At 40.1% G+C, this 26,463-nt stretch overlaps 1 protein-coding gene across 1 annotated transcript in view; it reads right to left on the bottom strand.

Annotated features, from left to right (window-relative positions):
• YEATS2 (YEATS domain containing 2) overlaps positions 1 to 22,560 on the bottom strand; it is a 48,437-nt gene extending 25,877 nt beyond the window's left edge. The window contains exons 1-15 of the mRNA XM_081955137.1: positions 22,404 to 22,560; positions 21,214 to 21,311; positions 20,669 to 20,774; positions 20,445 to 20,542; positions 20,265 to 20,357; positions 18,092 to 18,331; positions 16,776 to 16,891; positions 15,563 to 15,724; positions 15,036 to 15,147; positions 10,582 to 10,626; positions 9,121 to 9,298; positions 8,411 to 8,644; positions 6,079 to 6,237; positions 4,028 to 4,131; positions 1,856 to 1,963 (exon numbers count right to left, since the gene is read on the bottom strand). Of these exons, the coding sequence (XP_081811263.1) occupies positions 1,856 to 1,963; positions 4,028 to 4,131; positions 6,079 to 6,237; positions 8,411 to 8,644; positions 9,121 to 9,298; positions 10,582 to 10,626; positions 15,036 to 15,147; positions 15,563 to 15,724; positions 16,776 to 16,891; positions 18,092 to 18,331; positions 20,265 to 20,357; positions 20,445 to 20,542; positions 20,669 to 20,768 (1,749 nt within the window). The 5' untranslated portion in view covers positions 20,769 to 20,774; positions 21,214 to 21,311; positions 22,404 to 22,560. The remainder of the gene's footprint in view (positions 1 to 1,855; positions 1,964 to 4,027; positions 4,132 to 6,078; positions 6,238 to 8,410; positions 8,645 to 9,120; positions 9,299 to 10,581; positions 10,627 to 15,035; positions 15,148 to 15,562; positions 15,725 to 16,775; positions 16,892 to 18,091; positions 18,332 to 20,264; positions 20,358 to 20,444; positions 20,543 to 20,668; positions 20,775 to 21,213; positions 21,312 to 22,403) is intronic.
• Positions 22,561 to 26,463: the final 3,903 nt, after the last annotated feature.

The raw sequence follows: 26,463 nt of genomic DNA, 5'->3' as shown, positions 1-26,463 counted from the left end.
TTAGAGATGATAAAACTAATTCTCTCTCCCAACCGGAACATGAAGGAATAATAGTCAAAAAAAGGGGAAATCTGTTCAAATATCAGAAAGATGCACGCACTTTATTTTGCTATATTACTCAATTTCCCATTTAAAATTGCATTGTTTTCTTTTGTAAGAAATTGAGTGTCTGCCTTATTCAGCACAAATTCAGGATCAACACAACTGTGACTCTAAAATTCATATTTAACAGTTACAAAAGAATAAAAAAAAACTACAACAGCAACAATAAAAACACAATAAAGCAACTTTTGAGATGTTATAATAATTCATGTACTGGTTCAAAAAGATTCAGAGTATCTTTTTGCAAAGAAATGAATGTCACGCTTAAGCAATATAGCAATAAAAGAAGAAAATATCACTTAGAAAAGGTAGTAGAAAATATGAAACTCTCTCTAAATTGCTAAAATACATACTATAGTATTAACATTTTTCCTGACAATTGGTCCATCACCTACAAGCATAAAAAGAGTTTAAAAAATTCTAAAATTATTTTTACATTACAGAAGTTGTGATTTTAGGCTCACTTTAAGCATGAAAGCCAGCTGGGTGATTTTGGGCTAATCCCTCTTTCACAGCCCAATCTACCTCACAGTACCTTACATATTGGAGAAAATGGGAGAAGGAAGGAGTATTAAATATGCTTGCCACCTTTGAGTTATTTATAAAAATAATAAAGTCAATGAGACTCCACTAAATGTGGGAGTGTTTTTTTTTTGCTATTGTTTTGTTTGCACATTTCATTTAGACCTTTGGTTGACATTAGGAAGAATCCTGCTTCCTATAATAAGATTAGTGGCATAATAATGTTCTTATTATCTAGCTCTTGGAATACATTCACTGACCTAGTAAATGAATGTACCGGTGGTCTATAAGGAAAAGGTAAAGGTTCCCCTCGCACATATGTGCTAATTGTTCCTGACTCTAGAGGGCAGTGCTCATCTCCGTTTCAAAGCCGGAGAGCCAGCACTGTCCAAAGATGTCTCCGTGCTCATGTGGCCAGCATGACTAAACGCCAAAGGCACACGGAACAGTTACCTTCCCACCAAAGGTGGTTCCTATTTTTCTACTTGCATTTTTTACATGCTTTCGAATTGCTAGGTTGGCAGAAGCTGGGACAAATAACGGGAGCTCACTCCGTTACATGATGCTAGGGATTCGAACCGCCGACCTTTCTGATTGACAAGCTGAGTGTCTTAGCCACTGAGCCACCGTGTCCCTCGACCTATTAAATGAATGTACCAGTGGTCTATACCAGTGGTAGGCAAGCCACGGCTCTGGAGCCGCATGTGGCTCTTTCATCCCTCTGCTGCGGCTCCCTGTCACCAATCGGCTCCACAATTCATAGGGCTTTCGGTTAGGACAGGTAGAGGAAAAAGGAGGCCACACTAGGAGGAGACTCTATGGTGGGGGAACCAGACTTCCGGTCGGCTCCAAAGCTGAATGGGGGGCTTCTGGTTAGGACCTTTGTGGCTCTTTGAGTGTTTAAGGTTGCCAACCCCTGGTCTATACCAAATGTAGAATTTACTTTGATAAGTTCTTCAAAACAATATTCACATATGTAGTTACGTTTACAAATGCTTCAGCCTATGTATCTGAAGATATTGTTATGAGAGCAAAATGAGAAAGCAATGAAGGAATAACCCCACCATTGTCTGGGTGGAAAAGCACAGGAAATAATCTATGTTTGTATGTAATTCCAGAAATCTAAGAAACGAGTAACAACAAAGACTGTCCAGGATCAAACTCAGAAAGCTCCATGGTAACTCTCTTTGTGAAACAAAACTGCACCATGCACAGTAAAGAGAATAATTACCTTTGTAAATGTTCCTGGTGCTCCTGTCACAGATTTAGGGCTTTGTACCTTGGAATGACTCCCAATTGGACAGAGAGGTGGCATGGCTGCGAACAGAGAGTCCTCTTGCTAGAACGAATATACATAGCACATGGTTAAGCTAACTATGCAGCCGTTTCTTCTTTTTAAACATCGGATTTTGTTTCAAACAATAGACTTTTTTTTTTCATTAGACTTCTAGACCGCCCCCTCTCCCCGAAGGGACTCGGGGCGGTGTACAGGTACAAAATTAAAACCATACAATCGATAATAAATATAATTAAAATCGGATTAAACAGACCCCTGTACAAGTTTATAAAAATTAAAAACCTAACCTTAAAACCAAACCGTAAAATGTAAAAATGCAAACTGAGGTGGGAAAGCTGGAATTAGGCCAGGCCGGCTAGCTGAAATAGGTGGGTTTTGAGCTTCTGGCGGAAGGAGCGGAGGTCCGTGGTCATTCTAATGTCGAGGGGAAGGTCATTCCAGAGGGTCGGGCCCATCACAGAGAAGGCCCTTCCCCTGGGCGTTGCCCGCTGGCACAGCCTAGTGGATGGCACCCGGAGGAGTCCCTCTCTGTGTGAGCGAATCGGCCGAAGGGATGTGTGGGGCGGGATACGATCCCGCAAATAACTTATCTATGGTAAACTTATACAACCTAATTTTCTTTTACTGTTACTGTTCCAGAGAACAGGAAAACCGGAGATTGCAGTAATTTTCAGGCTGATGGACATTCTTGGCTATTAAGCAGCCTTGTTTTGGTTAGGTTAGAAAAAACTTAAAAAGAAACTGTTAGTTGAAACATAATTGACATTTGTTCATATTAATATTTTTTATCTCCTAGGAAAGTGAACATTACAATTTGAAAGGCACTAGGACTTTACCAAAAACTTTTATGGATATGTGAGTGACTTTTGGACTTCAAACTGTATGCTTTTGTAGTAAAGGAATATAATGAACTGCATTAGTTTTAACTATTTTAATTTTCTGTTATATACAGGTAATCCTTTTGTTTTCAATTATGGTACAATGCCCACTACACAAAACTGATCTAGTTTCAGTTGATTAATTGTTGGAAACCAATAGTACAGGCAGTCCTCAACTTAAGACCACAGTTGAGTCCAAAATTTCTGTTGCTAAGAAGGTTGGGAAGTGAGTATTGCCCCGTTTTATTTCTTTTCTTGCCACAGCTGTTAAGTGAATTGTTGTGTACCAAGAGCATCCACCAGCAGGTGGCGCTGTCCCAGCTCCCCTCTGATTGGCCCAGCCGCTCTGACTTTTCGGCGGGATAAATCCTGTTATTCTATTGGTTACCGGTCTGACAGCTGTCAGTATAAATAGCTGTCAGCCGGGTTATCGTTGCTCTATTCCTGTCAGGAGTTGCCTTTAATAAATAGTTAATGGCTCAGCAGCCTCCTCGTATTCATTGCCTCAGAACTTAAAATGAATCACTGCAGTTGTTAAATTAGTAACACAGTTAAATGAATCTGGCTTCCCCATTGACTTTGCTTGTCAGGAAATCACAAAAAGGCGATCACATGACCCTGGGACATTGCGACTGATATAAATACATGCCAGTTGCCAAGTGGGCGATTTTCGATCACATGACCCTCGGGATGCTCCGACGGTCGTGTGAAAAACAGTCAAGGGACACTTTTTTCAGTGTTGTAACTTTGAACACTCCCTAAATCAGGGGTGTCCAAACTTGGGAACTTTAAGACTTGTGGACTTCAACTCCCAGAATTCCCCAGCCAGCATAGCTGGCTGGGGAATTCTGGGAGTTGAAGTCCACAAGTCTTAAAGTTCCCAAGTTTGGACACCCCTGCCCTAAATGAATGGTTGTTAAATCGAGGACTACCTGTAAACAGAAGCCTGAATGTTTTGGTCAAGTACTAGAAACAATCCATTATGTACAGAGTTTGGGTGGGAGAACTCATGGCACACTTTGAGAAAAGTGATGGAAATTTAAGATGGTACAATAAGAGAGGATAGAGATACTATTTAACTAGCATTCTGAATGAAAAACATTACACGTACATGGTTGTAGGAGCATGCCTCATTTAAAAAGACTTAAGAAAGTAAAAATGGAACACGTTGCATTCAGATTTATAGGAAACTATTAAAAGGCTATCAAGGTTAGCCAAATGTCTGTACCTTTACTGTAGAGGATACAAAACCGCTTCCATGAATTTTTGAGACTGGAGAACCTGTCCCATGAGAAGACTGGGAAGCACTTGTAACTTTACTTGCAGGGCTACCTACGTTTATGAGAAATACAGCAGACATTAGTATACAATACACATTCTGCTATTCTGATAAAAAGATACATTCGTGTTCATGAGGACCGCAGTAAAGTTCCCATAACTGGGTATCCTCTGCCAACGTTAGTACCATGGCTCCCAGAATTCTTCTAGCCACGCCAACTTGGAAAGTCTGGAAATTGCAGAAAATCTAGCATGGCATGGGCTGGCAGGCATTATCAATAATGTGAATACTGTTTATCGGCCTAAAGTCATTTGTTGCCCTCTAGATAATACTGAGGAGAAAAGACGCTCTTTCAGCACTCAACTTCTTTCACTCAATACTGGAAAACGTAGGAGAGGGCCAGCAACTTCTTGCGTACATACACTGCTTTTCCTAGATTCAGCCCTAGTGAAACTGCAGTCCAATCAGAAACAAGCAAAATGTAGGTGAGTGCGTCAGGAAACTCTCTGATACTTCCTCTTTAAAACTAGCACTAATCAACTGCTAGATAAGAAGGGTCACCACTCTGTTCTGTAGGCTCCTTTATGTAATTTGCTAGGAAATTACACAGTAGAAATAGAAACACAAAGGAATGACCTCTACTGAAAAAAAGGGCCATAACTGAATTGACATTGTAGCTCCATGAAAAGGAAGTTTTCAATCAATATATTGTATAACAAGCACAGCATGAGCATTCAAACATTCACATGCTGCCAAAAGCACCGGCAGTGGCCACAGTTATGGAGTAGTAGGAAGAGGAAAATGCTGGAAAGATTGTGAGGGGCAGGAGAGGAGAACAGGCAGGTCAGTTGTGTATTTTATACTTCATGCTAAGGTCAACAGGAACCCAATAGCTCACCCATCTACTTGAACTTTTTCTATTCTCCCATTCTTCCAAACCAAGAAACATTTCTTTCTGGATTGAAACATGGGTTTAGAAAACATTGTTCCAGTTCAGACTTATAAGTGTATCCCTAAGAAACAAATATTTGCTTGGTAAGCTTCACTTATTATTGATTTGAAATCCAGCTGATCAACAGGAACAGCTGTAAATAAAGTTATCATGGAACTAATGATACTGTCATGGCCCTGTCCAAGCCTGAGTCCGCGGAGGACGATGACCCAGAGCCGGGGCCGATGGAGGTTGAGGGCTGGCTTTGTTGGCTCTGGAGGAAAGCGAGAGGAGCAGGACAAGGCATCCATGGGTCCCTTGGGCCTGGGATGGCTTGCCAGCAGGGAAGAACAGGGACAGGACGACTGAGAGATGGGGGGAAGAGAGGGCAGGCAGTGGATAGGAGAAGCAACAGAGCTCAGGCAATGAGCAAGGACCGCCCTCTCCTGGGCACGGAGAATGGAGAGAAGGCAGGAGCAGCGCAGGCTGACCCAAAGACTCAGGAAGAGAGTGCTCTGCCCCTCTTTACAAGGCACACCTGGGAATTGAGACTTAAGGAAAAGCTGTGGGGAGGGGCGCTTGTTGGGACCAAGTGCTGAATTTGTGGAGTTTTGCGTGCCACTGCTGATGTCTGGAGTTTGCTGGACTTCTTGCCTTATTGCTGCCTTGTTCCTTGCCAACAGTGTTTTGCTGGGTTCCTCGCAACCAGAGACTGCTCGAGGTGTGTGAATGCTTTGCTCCAGGACTTGCCATAAACGGGAGAGTGTTTGGGGGAAAGTTGGAGCAATAAAGGGGAGTTCGAACAATCAGCTGGCTGTGTTGCCTCCCTGCCTGGCCCCAGATCATCACAGATACAGTCATGTAAGTTTTTATGAAAAAGTGCATAAGAAAACAAGATACATTAAAATAGATGTATATCTTTTCTTACACTACATCAAAAACAAGGAATGAAACACACACACACCTTTGTTCAACCTGTTGGAAAAGAGATTCATCTGGTATTTTGCCTTCTAAACAGGAAGACTGACATTAGCAGGAAAGAATAGAGAATGAAACTATCCTAACACACCTGCATTTGTGACTGATGCCCCAACTGACTGGCCAGGCTTGTCCACAATAACATAAGGGTTGCTAACTACAGGGGTCCCAGCTCCTTGTTTCATGTGCACTGGAGTCGATGTTGGGGTACGAGGTAGTGGAGAAGGACTCGGGGTTGATATTGGAGAACCTAAAGAAAGGCGTTCCAATTATATTAAGACAGATATGCCTAAATTACAAGACACATAAATAGCAAATATAACAGTTCAAATATAGAACTCATTCAATTATTAAAGGGATAGAAACTAGTCCTCAAAATTTACCACATTGCTTCCTGAAACATGCTCCTCTAATGGCAGGGAGATGTAGCATCTAAAAATGTCATCTTTTATTCATTACAACAGATATAGCAGTGATGGCGAACCTATGGCTTGACCGTGCTGGCCAGCTGAGTTGACCCTTTTTTAAAGCCATTTTTCGCCCTCCCCAGGCTTCAGAGGCTTTATAGGAGCCTGGGGAGGGCGAAAAGAGCCTCCCCCGCCCCCCCCCAGAGGCCCTCTGGAGGCTTCATGAGCTTCCCTGAAGCCTCTGGAGCACAAAAAACCAGTCCTACGGGCAAACCGGAAGTTTGGGAGCAGACTTCCGGTTTGCTCGGAGGTTTGTTTTGACTGCTCCGGAGGCTTCAGGGAAGCATCCTGAAGGTCCCTGAAGCCTTCAGAGCACTCAAAACGACCCTCCGAGCAAACCAGAAGTGGCTTCCGGTTTGCTCGGAGGTTCATTTTGACTGCTCCGGAGGCTTCAGAGAAGCCTCCTGAAGGTCCCTGAAGCCTCTGGAGGGCTTCTGGGGGGTCGGGGGAGGCTGTTTTCGCCCTCCCCAGGCTCCTATAAAGCCTCTGGAGCCTGGGGAGGGCGAAAAAAGTATGCAAAAAATGGGGGGCCGCGCCTGTAGTGTGCGCATGCACACTGGGGGGGGGGTGTCGCATTGCATTATGGGTACGGCATGCCCACACACGGCCCCCCTGTGCTCCCCCCACTTATGGCACGTGAGCCAAAAAAGGTTCGCCCTCGCTGAGATATAGCAAATCTTGTGAGGCTTCTTCCAAGAGATGCCCTTTTGTATTCTTTACATTAAGCTCATGACTATTTCATTCATAAAGACAAAGAAGGAGGAGGAAGTGGCCATCTTAGCTCAGCCTCTACAGATGGTCAGAAAACAAGTCCAAATTTCCCATACATAGTTTAAAAAAGAGTCAGTTCAACCATCCTCTCTCTCGCAATTGTAGTCAAAAATTATTTTTCCATTGTTTAGGGGAAGTGAAAGTAAATTTTTAACTCTCTCTCTCTCCTGTGAGAGGGAGAGATTTTGCAAGTGCCGCTTTTTCCGAGGAAATTCCACCCCCCTCCAATCTTAACTCTTCTAAAGGTTGAAACAAAGTCCTAAAAAAAAACTGCAGTTCATCAATTGAGTAAACCAGTGAAAAGACTTGGGGAGATTCCCCACCTCACCGCACTTCAGCTGCGTCTTTCAAATTGATTATTTCCTTCCAGGCTCCATTCGGCAAAGGCGCGCGGTGGCATTCCGTGCACCCCCCACACTTTCTGGCTCCTGGGGCAAAGCTGGAGACCCCCCCCCGCAGCCGCCGCCGTTCCAGGGGGTCCCAGCAAGCCGCCCCTACGGCCGGACACCCCTCCAAGGCATCCTGTGCTCCCCCTAGACTTAAGGGGAGCCCACCGAAAAAGCGAACGGCGGACGCACGTGTCCATCGCCATTGGCTACCGGAAGTCGTCTCCTCTCCAGATTTGATTTTAGTAAAGTAAAAGTAAGCCTACCTCACAGACAGTTTTTGTGTGAGTCAGATAGAGAGGGAGAGCAGTGTTCACTAAGTAGCACCATGCACCAGGGTTTATTCCAGCAGCATATTTACCGCGGTTGCCTCCCCCCACCTGCTCCCTAAATAAATATAACGTTTTCAACACAAAGTAAACTGGCTTATTTTCATTCGATGCAAACGTAACAGGCCCAAGCAAAGGAACTGAAAAAGGCACTTCAGAAAAAGTGCGTCGTCATGAATAAAGTGCATCTACACGAAGAAGCCATATCCTGTAAAAGAATTAGTCCTGCCTGTAATGAAGACTGTCCCTTTGTGCCCATGCATGTATGTATAGTCTGGGACGCCAAGGAAAGCAAAGCCACTTGCTATGCACACATATGCTCAGGATCCTGCGGAAGAGAAGCTGTACAATCTTTCCAAAAGAAGCCACTGCTTGAAAGAGTTATGCATGCAACCATGCTTTGTGGAACGCCTACTTCAAATGTATTCCACAGTCTTAACATGTTAAAATATGTTCCAAATTATCCATACCTGACACAATCTTGCAGCTCATGGTGATGGGCTGGAAAGACTTGCCTGGAGACTCAGCAGGGCTTGGGATTTGACCCTGAGGCACTATTTTGCAACTGGCTGCAATTGGCTGAAAAGCTGAGTTGCTGTGGGAGCCAAAAGCAACTTTCTGACTTGTGAGCTTAGTGGGAGTCCGCTCTAAAGATGATGGCAGGGCGTAAAAGGTTGTATGCCTCTCAGCTTCAGCACCGAGCCCTGGGGCGGAAATGTAAAGGGAGAAGACAAGAGAGGTGCAAAGTTTTCTTGATATATATATATATATATTTAAATAGAAATATGTGGGGCAAAAAAAAGCTTTGTTCTGCTGAAAACCTCTTGAAATTGATTCATTTATTTAAAAAAAAAACAGGTGAAGAATTTTCCTACTTGAGGACAGAATTTGAGTTTCTATCACGTCTTTGCCGTTGAAATGACTTATAACAGGGGTGTCGAAACTTGGCAACTTTAAGACTTGTGGACTTCAACTCCCAGAATTCCCCAGCCAGCATGGCTGGGGAATTCTGGGAGTTGAAGTCCACAAGTCTTAAAGTTGCCAAGTTTCGACACCCCTGACTTATAATTAGGGACTAATTTTCCCCGAGAGAAAGAAATCTTCAATCAAACTTCCCAAACTTATGTTCAACAATGCATGGATATAATCCCGATTCAGACAGAAGGACATACATCTTTACCTTTTTCAAGGGAAACTTCTGTGATGGATTCATGTACTTGTTTTATTGGTGAAGATGATTTCATAGGTGCTGGCATGTTTATTGGCAAGTGTAATGAGTTAGGTGCGTCAGAAAGATCAGAATCTGACGACTGGTATTCTTCTTTAAGAGAATGCCGATGCAACTCAACATCTACCACCTTTTCAAAAGAGAAGGAAAACTACTGTTGGGCAACTGACAATTTTATTATAGGTTTTTTTTTTAGTCAAGTATATTCAAAGAATTTCATAACACCTTGGTATTAAAATATATGCCGTTTCCCTGAAAATAAGACCTCCCTGGATAATAAGCCCAATTGGGCTTTTGAGCGCTTGTGTTAAAATAAGCCCACCCTGAAAATATTGCAACACAGCAGCAGCCTTGAGGTGACCGCGCTCACCACCTCCTGCACCCCAAAAATAATAAGACCTCCCCGAATATAAGGTCAAGTGCTTATTTCGGGCGTCAAAATAAAATAAGACCCTGTCTTATTTTCGGGGAAACACGGTATGACACTGGGCCCTCTGCATTCAAAATGAAGACTTAAGTGCCTGGGAAATTGTGACTTACTCCTTAACTGTGGTGTCAACCTGTAATAGTAAGTGGAAATAAACTGGGAGACAGGAGGAAGAACCAGAGACTAGATTATTGTCATGCAAAATTCCACAGAAGCACAGATGGCATGAGATGTGTTTCAGAAGGGACTTCTCTAATTTTTCAGAGAGCAAAAGAAGATGAGGGAAGGAATATTTTCAAACTTGCAAGATTCTGTTAATGTAATCGTACAATAAAAATATTGCTACCTTTCATAGCTCGTTGTCTGGACTTGCCTCAAAGGGTTAACAGAACCGGACAATACAGTATGTGTAGAACAACATGGAGAAAAGTACATGTTCTCTCAGATCTTCAGTTATGTTTCTCAGAACTACCTTCAAAGATCTGGGTGGTTTTTCTTATATATTACACACACACACACACACACACACACAAACACACACACACACAAACCCACCAGGATTCTGCAAACATTAGCTTAAATTACAAAATTTCCATTTGTTGAAGCTTCTAGATTAGGTATAGATAGCATGTGGCCCTCCAGAGGTTGCAACTTTCAACAATTGTCACCATTGGTTATGCTGGCTAGTACAAGGGATTTGTTGTTCAATGACACATAGAGGCCACATATTGCTCACCCAGATTACAAGAACTTTATATTCAAGCAAAATGTATGTAATTTTTCAATGGGGCACCATTCATATTTGTTTGTGACCTATCCAAGCTTCTGTCGCTAATAATACACAAATTCAATAGACTCTGTACTTTGGCATTATGGCTGCTTGAAAAATATTTATTGTGGATACTTCAAAAAACAACAACAAAAAAGGTCTCTCATTTTTCCTACCAATATTTTAAAAAGTTAAGCAAAGTAAAAACAAATCATACCGTTTCAGCCCCTAATGTCTGTAGACCAGTGTATGTTCTATCCAACTGTAAGAAACAGAAAATAAGATTTCTTTAAAAAAAAACACACCCTATTTTTGACATAAAGTATCTGTTAAACCATTTCAATAAATACAAACCTTGATGCTTCTTCACCAAACTCAAAAAAGCTATATTGCTTTATTTTAACTATTTTTAAACCATCATTTATCAAGAATAATTTTAAAAAACCAGCATCCTGATACCAAATATTCGATCTCTTAATTTATCAATCAGTGAGTGACCTGGACTGTCCTTAGTATTTTAGTATTCCTCAAACGTTGGCTGGTTTTAATCCACTTTGAATTTATGTATTTGTTCTTTCCAAGTATTTTATATTTGTGTTCTCTGGATATGCAAAAAAGAAAAAAAAGGATGCATTGTATTCTGACTTGAGTCAATGTCTTTCAAGATAATGGAATCTTACAATGCAGTATAAAAGATGAGCATTCAAACTACATGAAATGAAGCATAAAAAAAACCTGTAATGAATCAGGGTCATAATGAGAGACAGCTAAGGGATAAAGGCTCCATAGCAGCCCATGGAGCTGTTCAGCATCTCCATTATGTGCCTCTGATTTGCAGGTGATACAACACCAGGAATAGTTCCAATTCACTACAGGAAGGCAGGATTAATATGCACAATGGATTCAGCCATATTTTCAAGATGTGGGAAGCAAGAGAAACGGCAACATTTAGTAAACAGTTTTATGGATGGCAATAAATCTTAAATTTCCAAAGAAGGCAAAAGAAATGCAAAATAGTTTTTAACCAAGGACATTTTCTCCCCCTAAGGGATCCCCAAGAGAAAATAGTATTATGTTAAAGTAAATTAATTTAAGTACAAAGTTACAAGGAGCTATGCATGTGTTTCAAAATCACCCATACATTAATTACTTTTTTTCCATAGTAAAGTAATGAGTATTTATTAATGGTCTAATTCTTGTTCATTTGCCCCAATGTTGGGTTGATATTTATACATTTAAAATATTTACATACGGCTTTATTACAAGCTTTCATATAACTTTAACAATATTTAAGCAGTTTACAGTCCAATCTAAAACTCAGAATAAAGCAAGTGTTAAAACAGAAAATACAAAGCATACTTATTAATGGATGTGAGATGAGAAATTGTTGTCTCGAGGCTTGGAAAGCAAAGTATCTCTTCAACAGGTGCCAAAGCAATCCAGTATGTTCTTACATAGCCATGTATAAACAGCTTCATAGCAGACCTGTCTGCTACTAAATGAGGCTGATTGTGAATAGGCCTCCTGCTCAAACATGTATCATCTAGCACAGTGGTTCTCAACCTGTGGGTTGCGACCCCTTTGGGGGGTTGAACGGCCTTTTCACAGGGGTCTCTAAGACCATCGGAACTCTAAACTTTAAACTCCACTTCATGTTCCTCGAAACCCCCCGCGGATGGGCTCCAGAGCCATCGCCAGCCGCGCAGTCGCTGCGGTTCCACGCTGTAGAAAACATAGGTGCGCGCGCACACCCCGTACAATAACAGCTTTGGAGACTTTATAATGGCGGGAAAGTGTTCTCACTCTGACAAAGCGCTGCGTTGTCTTTCACAGCCACCTCGTTTCCAATGGGGGGGGGGGAGAAATCCTCTGCATGGATCCCCCCAATTGGAAACGAGGCGGCTGTGAAAGATGTGTGGGATCCGAAGCCCATCCATGCTGACGAGGACGGGCACCGGCCGGGATGCCAGCCGTGCTGGGAGCCGGGTTGAGCACGGAGGAGCCGGCGGCTGGGGTGCCCTGAAGCAGCGCCAGCCAGCATGTCCTGCAAGAAGAGTCCCAGAGGCAAGGCCGGCAGCACCGTGCCCTCCTTCGCCCTGCCCATTGTCCGGCAATGCGCTGCTGCTGCTGCTTCATCAGGTGGGCTGGGCGCGGCCTTGTTTCCAATGGGGGGGAGAAATCCTCTGCATGGATCCCCCAATTGGAAATGAGACCGCTGTGAAACATGTGTGGAGTCCAGAGCCCATCCACGGGGGGAGGGGTCCCCCTCGTGTTCCTGGTCTTCCCGGATGGGCTCCGGAGTCATCCCCAGCCGCGCAGAGCCTAGCCGTGGCTCCATGCCGTTGAAAACATGGGCGCATGGCGTGGGCACACCCTGTAAATTACAGCCTCAGAGACTTTCCCCCAGGGAAAAACGCCACTGCCAGGTACTTTTAACCTGTGATTAAAGGTGACCACAGTATGTGTGTCTGTGTGTGTGAGTGAGAGAGACAGACAGACAGACACACACACACACACACACACACACAGAGTGACAGAAATGGGGAGGGAGGGGAGAGACAGAGAGACACACAGACAGAGGCACACACACAGAGAAAGAGAGACACACACAGAAAGAGTGAGTGAGAGACAGACAGACAGACAGACACACACACAGAGTAACAGAGATGGGGGAGGGAGGGGAGACAGAGACACAGACAGACAGAGACACAGACACACACACAGAGTGAGTGAGTGAGAGACAGACACACCCAGAGTGACAGAGATGGGGGAGGGAGGGAGAGAGAGAGACAGAGACTTAGTGAGTGAGAGACAGACAGACACACAGAGAGACACACAGAGAGTGACAGAGATGGGGAGGGAGGAAGGGAGGGAGAAACAGACAGAGACACACACACAGGTGAGTGACTGAGTGAGTGAGAAACTGACAGACAGATACACGTAAAGAGTGAGTGAGACACACACACACACAGTGACAGAGATGGGGGAGGGAGAAGAGAGACAGAGATATACAGAGAGAGAATGACAGAGAGAGACAGAAGGGGAAGGAGGGGGAGAGAGACAAAGAGCCAAACACACAGAGACAGACAGACAGAGAGAGAAAGAGAAAGATATATTTTCTTAATATATAGATATATTAAGAAATATTTCACAATATATAATTACATATTGTTTTTGTGATTAATCACTATGCTTTAATTATGTTCAATGTATAACAATAAAAATACATCCTGCATATCAGGTATTTACATTACGATTCATAACAGTAGCAAAATTACAGTTATGGAGTAGCAACGAAAATAATTTTATGATTGGGGGTCACCACAACATGAGAAACTGTTTTAAAAGGGTGGCGGCATTAGGAAGGTTGAGAACCACTGATCTAGCAGCTATATCTACTTCCAAATACTTGAAAAGAACAAATGCATGAATTCAAAGTGGATTAAAACTACCCAGTGGTTGTGGAATACTAAAAATGCTTAAGGCAGTCTAGGTGACTCACTGATTGAGAAATTAAGGAAGAGAATATTTGGTATCAGAAGGCTCATTCTAGCCCATCTAGCTTCTGCCCAGACAGCAGAAGAAGCAAGAGAACGAGAACCCTAATTTCACTACGTAGGGCTTGTGGTTTAATACATTGCAGTTGCTTGAATTCTTTTGTAATGGCTTCAAAGCTTTTCTACAATAAACCTATTAATTAGACCGTTTATAACTTTGGAAATTTACTCCTGAAAGGGTTGTCTTAGCAGCTAAAGGAAGCCTGAAAAATAGTAGCCATCTCCTGAGGAGGAAATTCCAAAAGGTAAATACCACCAGAGAGCCTATCCTCAAATGATTGCAAGAGGGCAGTCTATAATTTGTGACAGTCACAAAAGGATCTTTCGGGATGATTTTCTTTTTATCTGGGGAGAAGGGAAATTCTTGAATCTGACAGAAACAATTCTTGGTTATGCTTTGATTTATGCACTGACAATCACTACAGGTACGGATGTTTTTAAAAACCTGAATATTTAAACATTCTTGTATTTTCCCATTATTTCTGCTTCAAATCCCCATCAACCTTGATTTTTTTATTTTTTTAAAGCTTATTCAGTAAAAAATAATGTAATTTAAATAATTTCGGGTGTCCAATAGATGATATCTGGTGTTATTTTTTTAAAAAATTAAGTAATGCTGACTTCTGCACATACAACTTAGCAAAAAAACCCAACCCTTATATTTAACATGATTTGAAGCTCCATATGTGCACACATATGACCATAGGTACTTTATTATAGTTCTTTACTTCAGAAGGGAATCTTTTAGAATTATTTATTTTCTTGGTTCTTCTCTTGAATTTTCCTTTGTAATACAAAGTTATAAACAACATTTCTTTACCCTTATGGACCTCTTTTAGATTTGCCCATTTTTAGGTTTGCCCTTTATTTTTTCCAAGAACACAACAGTTGCTATATTTTGCATGTGTAATAGATCAACACGGGGAAAACTCCCCACAATCATGTTATATTTCAGGTATCTTTCATACACATTATTTGTTATGTTTATTTTACTTTATAAAACCCAAAACCAGACTGACTATTTCCTTGAGAAAAAGTAACCCCCCCCCCCCCCCCCAAAAAAAAAGATGTGGGACAAAACTAGGCATTGTATCCTGGAACTCTACAGTATTACCTTGAGATGGTGTATAATGTCAATCCTTTTGTTTCGGTTATCCTTAAAGTGAATCTGAACCCGCACTGGAAACTCTCCCCAGCCCCGCCTGGTCAGATGGAAAGGAGGTTCTCTACAAATATGGACATTGGAGGCTTTAGTTATTTCTTCTAACAAATATTATTTTAAAAATAATAATGAAAAAATACCAAGAAATGTTTTGAGTCTTGAAACGGGGATAATGAAAATGCCATGCCAATTTAAAATAACTAAAGACATGAAATGAAATTCTTCTATCCAGGAAATGCTGTATCTGAGAAACCAGAAGAGCCGACAGAAGGGTATTCCGAGTTACTGAGTCTGCTTGGAGATGGTATGCCATTGATAATGTTGGATCCAAGGAACACCATTAAGTGGTGCATTTTCTACTTCAACAGCAATTCTATCCAGAACGTTACCAACAGATACAAGAGATGAGGAAGTTGCGGAAAAGATACAGAGCATTTGAAATCAAATTATTCAGGTGATTTCAGTGAAATCTGTGTTACCTGACTTCAACGAGATCATTAGGTTTATAGCTGGGATGAAGGAAAAACCAGACTTTCTTAACAAAATGATCAATGCTTGGCTCTCGTCGGGAACCTCTTACGTACACCATCCATTTATGGGTAGATTGGTCATTTTCCTCTCTCTTATCAGGAGGAATGTATCTGGAAGACATAAAAAAAAATCCACCAAAGTTAATTCTACTGCATCACTAAGGAAGCAATCCTAAATAGTGGAATGAAAGGCTGTTATGGTGCTCTTTGTGACAGAGAAGAATGTTTCTTCAGGAAAATCCTTCATTTCCCAAATGCTTAGTCATTCCTTTAACCATGGTAATGAAAAAAAGCTATATGTTGAGGAGATGCTTGCTTTTACACTGGAAAATGCCCTCCTTTTCCCTTCACCTATAGGAAAAAAATAAAAACATGCTACTGTTGGATTTTTTCCAGTGGAAGAGAAAATAAAAAACGAAACCAGAAGGAGAAAGATTATACTGTCCTTTTTAGGTGACTAACAAACAGATGTATAAAAACATCACGTAGGAAAACAAATAACTTCCCCCACCATCCTTTCTTTCGGAGTCCTGGGAAATGCTGCTTTGAGCTATCTACTGTGGCTTCAAGCAGCATTACCCAGTCAATTCTCTGATACAGGTTGGAGGGGGAAATATGCCTAACACAACTCTAATCATTGTCATTTATCTATATTGTCCCATTAAGTGTTCTTGCCAGCTATCATATGAAGCTATGATGAGGCACTCCAGTGAGTTACTTGAGGTAGTATATGCCTCCTGAAATGTTCACCAGGAAATGTCAGAATGGAATATAGTCAGGGGCTGGAGGAGGAGGAGCTAAGAATAGCAGCAACTCTTTTAAGTACTCAGAACACTTCCAATCAACATTATCCAAACCAGTAGTTGCCTTCCGCCTTCAAAACTACAATAAAGAAAGCACGCTATGGATTGGTCTTTCCCTGAAACAACAGGTTGTCTAATAATAATGGTTAAGGTATTATTGGAACAGAATGGCAATCAGTTTGTTTACGGATTCCATATTAACACTGATGGCATTATCTACTTGGATAATGAAAAGTCTGCAAGCAAACCGAGGATACCAAGGACTTTACTAATTCCACAATTTCATCATCCCTCTTCTAATTTCAAACCACATTTGGAATGGATAGCAAATGAGAAAAAAAACCACTTTGAATACTTACTTGGAAACATTACCAACTACTATTGTTTTCTTCACATATAATCGTGAATGTTCTTCATTTGAAAAACCAGCCTTTCTCAGATCTGCTTCATAATCTCTTGAAACACCAGACATGCCCTAAAGATGGAATGTTTAGAAATCTATATAAAGATGTTCAGGGAGAAAGACTTTTTGACGGAGGTTGCAAGCATTTAAAAAAAAAAGTGTAAACCTTTCTACTGCTAAAATTATACCTAGCTTTACATAATCTCTAAAAGTAAAAAATGGCAGCCAGTTCTTACAAAATCATTAGATTTGGTTCTGAGCATGTTACAATGCAAAAGAGAACTCCAGAAGTTTTCAATTTTTTAAATCTTTACTTTAAAAAATTTCCTGGAACCTCATGAGCACAGATCACCTGGGTGCTGGGGTTGGTTTGTTTTTTGCCCTGTTCCCCCCCCCCCCCTTTTTTTGTCCTTTGTTCCACAAGAGCTTGATGGCATTCCATGAGAAACTAAGTTTGAAAAACCCTGCTCTGGAAGTATGGCCTAGGAGCGTTCAAGGAAAGTATCTTAAAATGCTGCAATCTTTGGATAGAAAGTGATCTGAGCAAAGTGGAAAGTTAAAGAGAAATATATTTTCATCCAGGCTAAAGCTTTGAGTTTTTTAAATGCAAGCAGAGTTGAAGAGGCAATAGGTGGAGATTAGAGATACAGGGACAAATTCTTGAAATTCTGGGGTATGTTATATGATCCTATCCAAAACAACATTAGCCTTGCATTATTAAGGGAATATCAACGTGCAAAACTATAGAAGAGTCTGAAGTGACAATTTCAGGCCAGGCTATTTCTGCGAGTGCTTTATCTATTAATCAAATTCCCAATTACTTTGGGAAATGAGAACCGGCTTCCACTCTTCTACAGAAAATGGACCATGCTCACAATTTAAAATCCAATCTTTTTCTTCTTGGAATATTCTAAAAACTGCATAAACTCCGTTATTCATATGCCATAAACTGGAAGCCAAAACTATGAACACTTCAGAAGTATCATTTAACCTAATACCTTTAGATTGCTGGAAATCCCATATCTCATTTTGACTATGCTAGCTGAAAATTATGGAAATTAAAGTCCTGCATATTGACAGTGCACCAGGTAGGGGAAAGTTCACATACATATGATTACACCAACAGGAAATACTGGTAGGTAGAAAATGCTTTTGTTCTTTACAGTGGTATTTATAAAGCTTCCAATAAGGGAAACAGCATTCCTTTTGCCATGTTATTACAAAAAAACTTTTGCTTCTGAAAATTATTTTAACACATTGTTGTCGTATCACCTGTCCAGCATTCTTGTGCAGAGTCAAGTCAAGTTTGCTTGGCACTCTTTCTTCCACATCCAGGCTACCATTGTCTTTTCCCAACATATATTCCATGTGCTGAGATGATTCACTCTCTGAATGATTGACTGACAAGGTTTCTGAGCCCTGATTAGCAGGAGAGGATGATCGAGATGGAGATTCTAAAAATTTCTTGATGGTTGGATGGTTAAAAACCATAGAATCACAAGTCTTTATTCCCTGAAATAGAACAGCATTTATTTGTTTGTTTTAGTATAAATGAGGAGGGCAGATTTTTTTTAACTAATCCCCACTAATCCCCACCTGCAACCTGGTACGTAAGACACGTCTACGGATCTTACAGACAATTCCACTACTGATTATACCTAAAGGCAGGCAGGACTCGAAGAAGCAGGCCTATTTATTAAAAACCTGGAAGTTAAAATTGTTGCTGATTTATTGCAAATCCTTCAGACATTACGAGATATTTTCAGTCCAGTTCTACTTTAAAAACAGCTGCAATCAGAATCTCTGTAGCTTTTCATAGTAAATGCTTCTTGATCCTCTTAAAAAGGAGGCAGCAGGCAGGAAACCAAGGATAAAGAGCATGGAACATGTATGTCTACCACTGAGCTAGGGGTTGAATAAAAAACATCAGATGACAATACTACAACACCGTCAGAGCTGCTCTTATAAGTAGCTCGTTCATATAATTTTGGGGGGTTGATATAGAATACTAAAACTTGTTTAACAGTGTGTTCACACGGGAAAGGTAGCTATCTAGTTCACTCTCTACCTTCTTTGAAACTACATAAATCTACTTCTGATTTGCAGCAGTAGTTTCCCAACAGGCATTATCTCTCAACACCTGAATTTTTTTTAATAAGAAAGAGACAAGAAAAAGAACTTTTAACTTTCAATTTTGGTCACATTTTAGAGTTACTTTGTTCATGATATAAACCAGCGACGGCGAACCTTTTTTGGCTCGTGTGCCATAAGTGGGGGGAGCGCAGGGGGGTTGTGTGCTGTCGTGCCGCACCCATAATGCAAAGCGCGACCCCCCCCAGTGCACATGTGCGCACTATAGGTGCTCCCCCCACCCATTTTTATATGCTTTTTTTGCCCTCCTCAGGCTCCAGAGGCTTTATAGAAGCCTGGGTAGGGCGAAAACAGCCTCGCCCTCCCCCCCCCCCGGACGCTCTCCGGAGGCGTCAGGGAAGCCTCCAGACGGTCCCTGAAGCCTTTGGAGCGCTCAAAACGACCCTCCGAGCAAACAGGAAGTGACTTCCGGATTGCTTGGAGGGTCGTTTTGAGCGCTCTGAAGACGTCAGGGAAGCTCATGAAGCCTCCGGAGGGCCGGTGGGATCTTTTCACCCTCCCGAGGCTCCTATAAAGCCTCCGGAGCCTGGGGAGGGCGAAAAATGGCTTTAAAAAAGGGTGAACTCAGCTGGCCAGCGCGTGCATGTGCGCTGGCCAGCTGACAGGGCAGCACCTCGCGTGCCCTGACAAATGGCTCTGCATGCCACCTGTGGCACGCGTGCCATAGGTTCGCCATCACTGATATAAACATTTTCCATCGCAGTCTTTTTAATGGTTTTTCTCAATGTTATTAATTGGACAATTTGGTGTTTTATTATTTTAAAAAATAAAACTAAACTAAAAACTCAAACTAAAAACCGGTTGTTGTTGTTTTTAAATTCAAGTTTGCTACTACTGAAGTTTAGTTCTGTCTCTTTAATGGAAGCTTCTAAGTAGTTACACTAATATATGATCTACAACCTTCCATACCATAAGACCTAGTGTGCTTAGCCAGCATACAGTTTAAAAATATCTGGAGGGACACCTTAAAATGCACGCATGGTTTATGACTAGGACTCCTTTTCAACAACTTCTTTGCAACCTGTATTTTTAAATACAGGAATGTCAACATTTGGAACAGGAGTTCCCTGACACTTCAGTTCATTGACCCCTTCATGACATTTCAGGTTGTTAATTGACTCCAAAGCATTATATGAATATTATTTAATGAATACTGCTTTAAGCAATAGCTCTACAAATAACAACATCAATGGATTATCCCATCAAACAAGGGGGTCAACTCTGAGCACTTTGGGAAAGCCTGACATAGATTAAGGCAAGATAACTTGCCTCTACTCACATATGCACTACTTACCTCCCCAACTTTAAAGAGCCCAGCAGAAGCATAGTAGTTCGCCACAATGCAGGCTCGCAGTTTATCCATCATTCTTCTTGCTTCGATCAGCCGCTGTCAAAAGGAAAATCCATTTAGGAAATGGCTGCACAAATCCCTGCTTCTGTTTCTCAATTTATAATAAACATGTTATCTATATACCTGATCAATCACTTGAATCTCATGTTCTTTATTTTTCATTTCTATAGAAAACTGTTCTTTAATAATTGCTTCAATCTTCTGTACTGCAGCATCTCGAGCTAGGTAAAAAGAGTTCAAACACAATGAAACATGTCTATACATTAGTGAAAGAAAAAGTAGAAAAATTCAGATTTAAGATTGGTTTTAATTCACATACTGTTCTTCATTTTTAAAAGAAATTTTACCAGATTGTTCTGATGCTTTATGATGTTTGTTTGTAGGTGCAACTGAGATCTCCTCATAGTCTGGGTCCATCTCCTCTACAGTTCTCTTGATACCTGACATTTTTGTCTTTTTCATTGGAGAAAGAGAAGAAACAAATACAAAGCATTTGTAAATTCTAGGTTCTAAGCTACATTACAGAATAAGCCAGTTCTCTTATTGAGAACAAAATATCAGCATGTCTGAACAAGAGGTGAAGACTTCTAAAATAAATCAATATTTTATAGCCAAAGATTGCTCTATACTAAGATCACTGTAAAGTTATGTGGATATAGACTCATTTTTTAAAAAAAATGAAAAAAAGATTGAGACTAAATGACATTTTACGTTGTAACAATACTTGCATATGTTTATGAAAACCACAACCTGTTTTAGTTCTACAAAAACTAACCTTTATTTTCCTCTTTCTTTTCTACTGAAAAGTAAATGTATATGTAGTGTGTAGACATATCACATAGACCCAGTATTCCATTATAAATGAATAAAAATCTTTCCAAAATATTTTTACCTTAGACAGATAAATCAAAATCTGATTTTCTTTTAATGCTCTGCACTTTGGCTGATGGCTTCTTAGATTCCTCCCAAAGTTTTATTTTTCAGTTAGTCCTGTCAAATAAAAATGGTTTTAATTGGTGGAAACAGATTTTACTTTCTTCTCAGCCTTTCACCATGTTTTACTTCTATCTACTCAATTTTTCAACACTTAGTTTATAATTTCACATTTAAAAATACTTAAAATTTTACAGTCATGAAGATTAGACAATGACAATTCAACTTTTATTACCAATTGTTTTCTTGGCTGAATATAGAAAACATTATCGGTATACATTATTGCAAAACAGTTTTATTAAGATATGTTATCATGGAACATCAAAGACAGAAGAGCATCTAATAAACATAAGCATCAATAGGGTATCAAAAACTGCACTCATTTGCTACTGGAATGGAATTCTTTAATGGTAATTAGGTACCGCCTTGTAAGGATCCTCAGAACAAACATTACTGAAGGAAAACTGATATCAAGACAGAATACTGCCTATATTTTGTATATTTTTGTAATTAGCATGCCTATCAATATCAAAATTGTGCAGGATAGTGTCTGGGGTCAAACCCCATCCAAAATCATAGTTTTAATATGAGTTGCATTTAAAAACAAGTACCCAAACAGGATTCCCATCCAGGTGCAGTATGTCAAATAGTAAATGCAGAGCTGTTCTCACAACTGCACAACCCAAGTTATGCTTAAACCAGTTAAAATGAATGGAAACAGGTAAACATAACTCTACAATGGCATGGGCTACCCATGTGTTTAACAGGAAGTCCTACTGAATTCAATGTGAACTTTCAAGGAACGTAGTTAGTCTGCAAGGTTGTAGATTTAAAGCACGCTCCAAACAAGAGTTCACCAAAACTCAGCGTTTCTCCTTCCAAGTAAACATGGTTAGGATCTGAATGCAAGATGGGCGTAAAGGGGGTACTTGGAATTCCAGCCTCGAAGCCCAGCCAAGTTAGACACTGAGCAAACTTAGCCGAATCTTTCAGAGGTAGTTTGCCCTCGGCTTCTTGCAAGAGTCCCCAGCCTTTTGCCAGAGTCGAGCCCGAGCCGGAGGGGGCGCTCGCCGAACTCACGCACCGCCCTGCCCCTTCTCAGCTCGGGAGGGAAAAAGCGGGGCTTCGGCTTGCAACTGCACAACTCACCGGCTTGCTTAAAAAAAACAACCACCCCGGAAGGCCGCCGCTGGCAGTCCCTTATAGCATTAACCAACCCTACGCTCAGCGAGGCCACCACCTGCAGCGCGCAGCCGCCATCAGCTCCGTCCTCTCTTAGGGCGACGGAGGGGCGCGGCTGCGCAGGCGGAGAGCGGAGAAGGGGCGGGCATTGGGAGAAGCCGATGCCTGAAGGAGGAGGAGGCGGCAGCGGCAGCGCGGAACTGGCCGGTGTATTTTTGGCAAAGCCCGAGAGCGGCTCTTCACCTACAGCATCCGCTGTAATCTAAACGACTTGGTCTAGTGGCCAAGAAGACTGATGTGTGCCGCTTTTAGTTTTTCTTCTCCCGGGCGTTGGTATTTTGTTTAAGGAGCTTTTTAAAATCCCCAAAACTTTGTAGACTTCTTTGTAGTTATCTTTTTTTGCGATGCTCTCGTGTATACTTAGGTCAACTGTAAGCAAAGAAAGGCAGATGGTAATGATTTAGACACATACATAAATGGAATACATCAATTAGTGTAAGTTGATATAAAGAATAATAAAAATGTGCTGTTTATATTCTAATCAATTTTGCCAATTGTTTTAAAAGTATAAGTCAAAGTAGAAATGTGTAATATTTTTTAAAGTTTAGTTGTCAAAATACTCTTAACTGAAACTCTGTTTTTCAGACCATTAACTTTTCCACTATTTTAAAATTTAACGAAGCTAATGCACTTCATTGAAACTCCTTACCTACATAACCTAAGATTTTATGGATTTGAGTAGTGAAACGTCTGCAAGAAAACAAGCAATATCAGAGAGCATAAAGGCCTCCTGATTTCATAGCTCTGCATAGCTGTGTGATGGTTATTAGAGTTTTTATACAATTTATGTATGAATGTATTTGGCTAGATAATATAATTGCATTGTTACAGTACAGTCCTTCACAACTTTCTTCTGTACAATACTTATTCAGTTAAGTTTAAACATGAAGCATACTTTACTAAGTGAAATGTACTTCGATGGGGATAAATTAATACAGTCCAATAACAATTTGTAGGGTTTTTTAAAAATATGTCATCAAGGCTATATGTTTATGTTGGATGGCTTGAGTTCATGGAGAAATGTTGGTGGAGATTGATGGAAATGGTGGTGGAAATATTTTGGAGGTTGATTTGTTTACTTATTAGCTGGTTGTTATTGTACATGTTTGGCCAAAACTGAGAGAGCTCACAGGTTAAGAAGACAGCTTTATAGCAGTGGGGCTAATGGTATCCTCCATATTGACTGACAATAGCTATTTGGGGCCAGCTACTTCTGACAGCCAATATCGAGGAAATTCCAGGAGTTATTTGAGGTTGTAATGATTTTTGACATCTGTGTTTGAGACAGCAATAGCACTTAGACTTTTATATTGCATCATAGTGCTTAATAGCATTCTATAAGTGATGTACAAAGTCAGCATGTTGCCCCAACAATCTAGGTCCTCATTTTACTGACTTTGGAAGGATGAAAGTCTGAGTCAACCTGGCTGTGGGCAGAGTTAGACTGCAATTCTGCATTCTAATTCCACCATGGCTCAGTGGAAATGATAATGAAAGCCAGGAGCAAGTCAGTTGCTGGGTGTCCTTTTTCTTGTTCATTCTTTCCTTTGCCCTATGCAATGGATAATGAATAAAATAATCCAGGATTTGCTGCTGCTGTCATATTTATGGTTTATGGTGATGCTGGTGTTACATACTTCCTGAGTGAAGATTTGAGATAGAAAAGGACTAACAGCCTTGATGTGATAAGATTTTAGGAGGGCCTGCTGGATGGGGGATAGAGATGCTTGCTTTTTGCTAGCCTTTTTCTGTTGAGATAGTGAGACATCTCGTATGTCATTTACTTCTTAGATTCACAGGAATGTACCGAATAGAGAGTATTTCTTATAGTCAACAGTTTAATCGGGATATGCATTGAATTTGAATATTAAATGTATTAAGTAGTACAGTATTTTGAATTTTAGCAGAGAACAATGTATTCCTAATATGGAAGATTGTATGAATCTACTTACAGAATTTAAACGGAAATCTAGCATTCATTATTATAAATCTTCTACTTATGAATAAAATCGCTATTTGGCCTAGTTGGAAATTGAATGCTACAGTAAAATAACATTTATCTTCCAAACTAATATAATATTCAGGCAATGATACTGATTGCTATGGAAATTGTAATTTTCCCAGTTGAATTAAGATCTTTTAAACATTAGGAACATGTTTTCCTCTACAAGAATTGAGAAACTTGTGACCATTACTGCTTATATGGTAGCATTCTTTAAAAAAAAAAAAACTTTAAATCTAGACAAAATGGCTGTCCTGTTGATTTGTAGGACTGAAGTACTGTATATCCTTTTGGAGATAAAGTTGTACTGTTCCTGAATTCTCAAGTTCTTTCAGTCTTAGCTGTTTTTTGATATTCAGCCCTGAGAAGGAATAGCCTGTAGCTACTGAAACAATTGTTTCTTTCTGAAACAATTTGTCATGTTTTTTTTTTTTAATTGAAAAATGTGTTGGCTGGAATACTGACTACTGCAGCTACTGAAAACATATTTTCATGTTGAAAATCCTGCACTGACTACTAATGTTTTTCTGAATATGCTTCAAAGTTCAAGTATGTACAGTACAAAATACATGTACCGTACATTTAGAGTCTTAGTGGTTAAATCCTAAATATCTGAAAGACCATCGATGTTTTTATTTTATGTTGCTTTTTACTTTAGGATCCTATGTAATTGTAAGAAAAGTGGAATTAAATCAAGTAAGTAATAGACGTTTACATAATAAAGGTCTAAATTTTTGAATAAAATAAAATAAAATGCTAATGATGCAAATTAGCAATGTTTATTCTGAATTTGATTTTGGGGCAAAGATTACACTAAAATGGGTTTATTTACAACATTCAGTTCTTTGGATTAAGAATACAAAATAAACTACAACCAAATGCTTTTCACCTTCACATATTGCTACAACCCATACATAGTAGCTTTAAAAAGCATCATTTATAAGCAATCATCAAAAAAATCACACATACTTATAAATACATACACATAATATTGAAATATCTACCGATGCACTCCAGTATGATAATACAAGCTAAAAAATAACAAATTCAATAAAAGATGATTATAAAGCATATTGGTAAGTACAATAAAAATGATAACTATTAGAATTACTGTTCCTAATTCAGTGTTGTGTGGTATAACTGAAGACTTCACTCAGTACGTTTCATGAGGTTAGTTGCCCTCTAACCTGTAGTATTCCTTTAAATATTCACAAAACAATTAGTTGAGAAAAGTGTGGGTATTTTTAGTGTTCTATTGTTCCGCTAAATCCTTCTATAACATAGGAAATTTATAAAGGATACATTTTGTATCAGAAAAGGTTAAAGGTAGCTTGGTCTACCTTCATGTAACTCAAGATGGCTAACTCCCTCTTGTAAATTTTCCATGAGTTTTAAACATGATAGGATACATGACGATGCAGTGAAATAGAATATGCTAGAATAAAGATGGGCAGCTTTCCAAGAATTGAAGTTTGCTGCACTCTTCCTTGATCAGCTACAAGATTGCCTGGGATCTCACAGGAAGTGATAGATTTGTGGTCATTTGGGCAGATTAGTTTAACTCCTAGAGGCCTTCTGCTTCCACTTGGTGTTTATTTAGAAATGGTATTTTGAAATAAAACAAAAATCATGCTATCAACATAGTCACATTTGTTGGGCTTTTGAAAATGGGATAAAGAGTCATGAGAGGCATGTATGCTGTCCAACCGTGTGCTAAATTTTCAGGAAGGTGCTCATCTCAAATATAGGTGGAATCTTTTAAGAACTAAGTAACAATGCATTTAAAAGTATTTCCAGGAATGCACAAGAACCAAATATTGCATCCACATAATTCAGTGACAAATATATTTTCTGAGTTAATTTGTCTACTTTTAAAATATTGCACGCAAATAACGTTTTGTTTAGTATTAGCATGCTGCTGCCTGGATTCCGACCATTTTGGAATCCTTCACAAATGAAAAAACT

Source organism: Natrix helvetica (assembly GCF_964273705.1).
Source record: "Natrix helvetica genome assembly, chromosome: 5".
Classification (NCBI taxonomy): Eukaryota; Metazoa; Chordata; class Lepidosauria; order Squamata; family Natricidae; genus Natrix; species Natrix helvetica.
The sequence above is the reverse complement of the archived record's forward strand: the minus strand, read 5'-3'. Positions and strand labels throughout refer to the sequence as shown.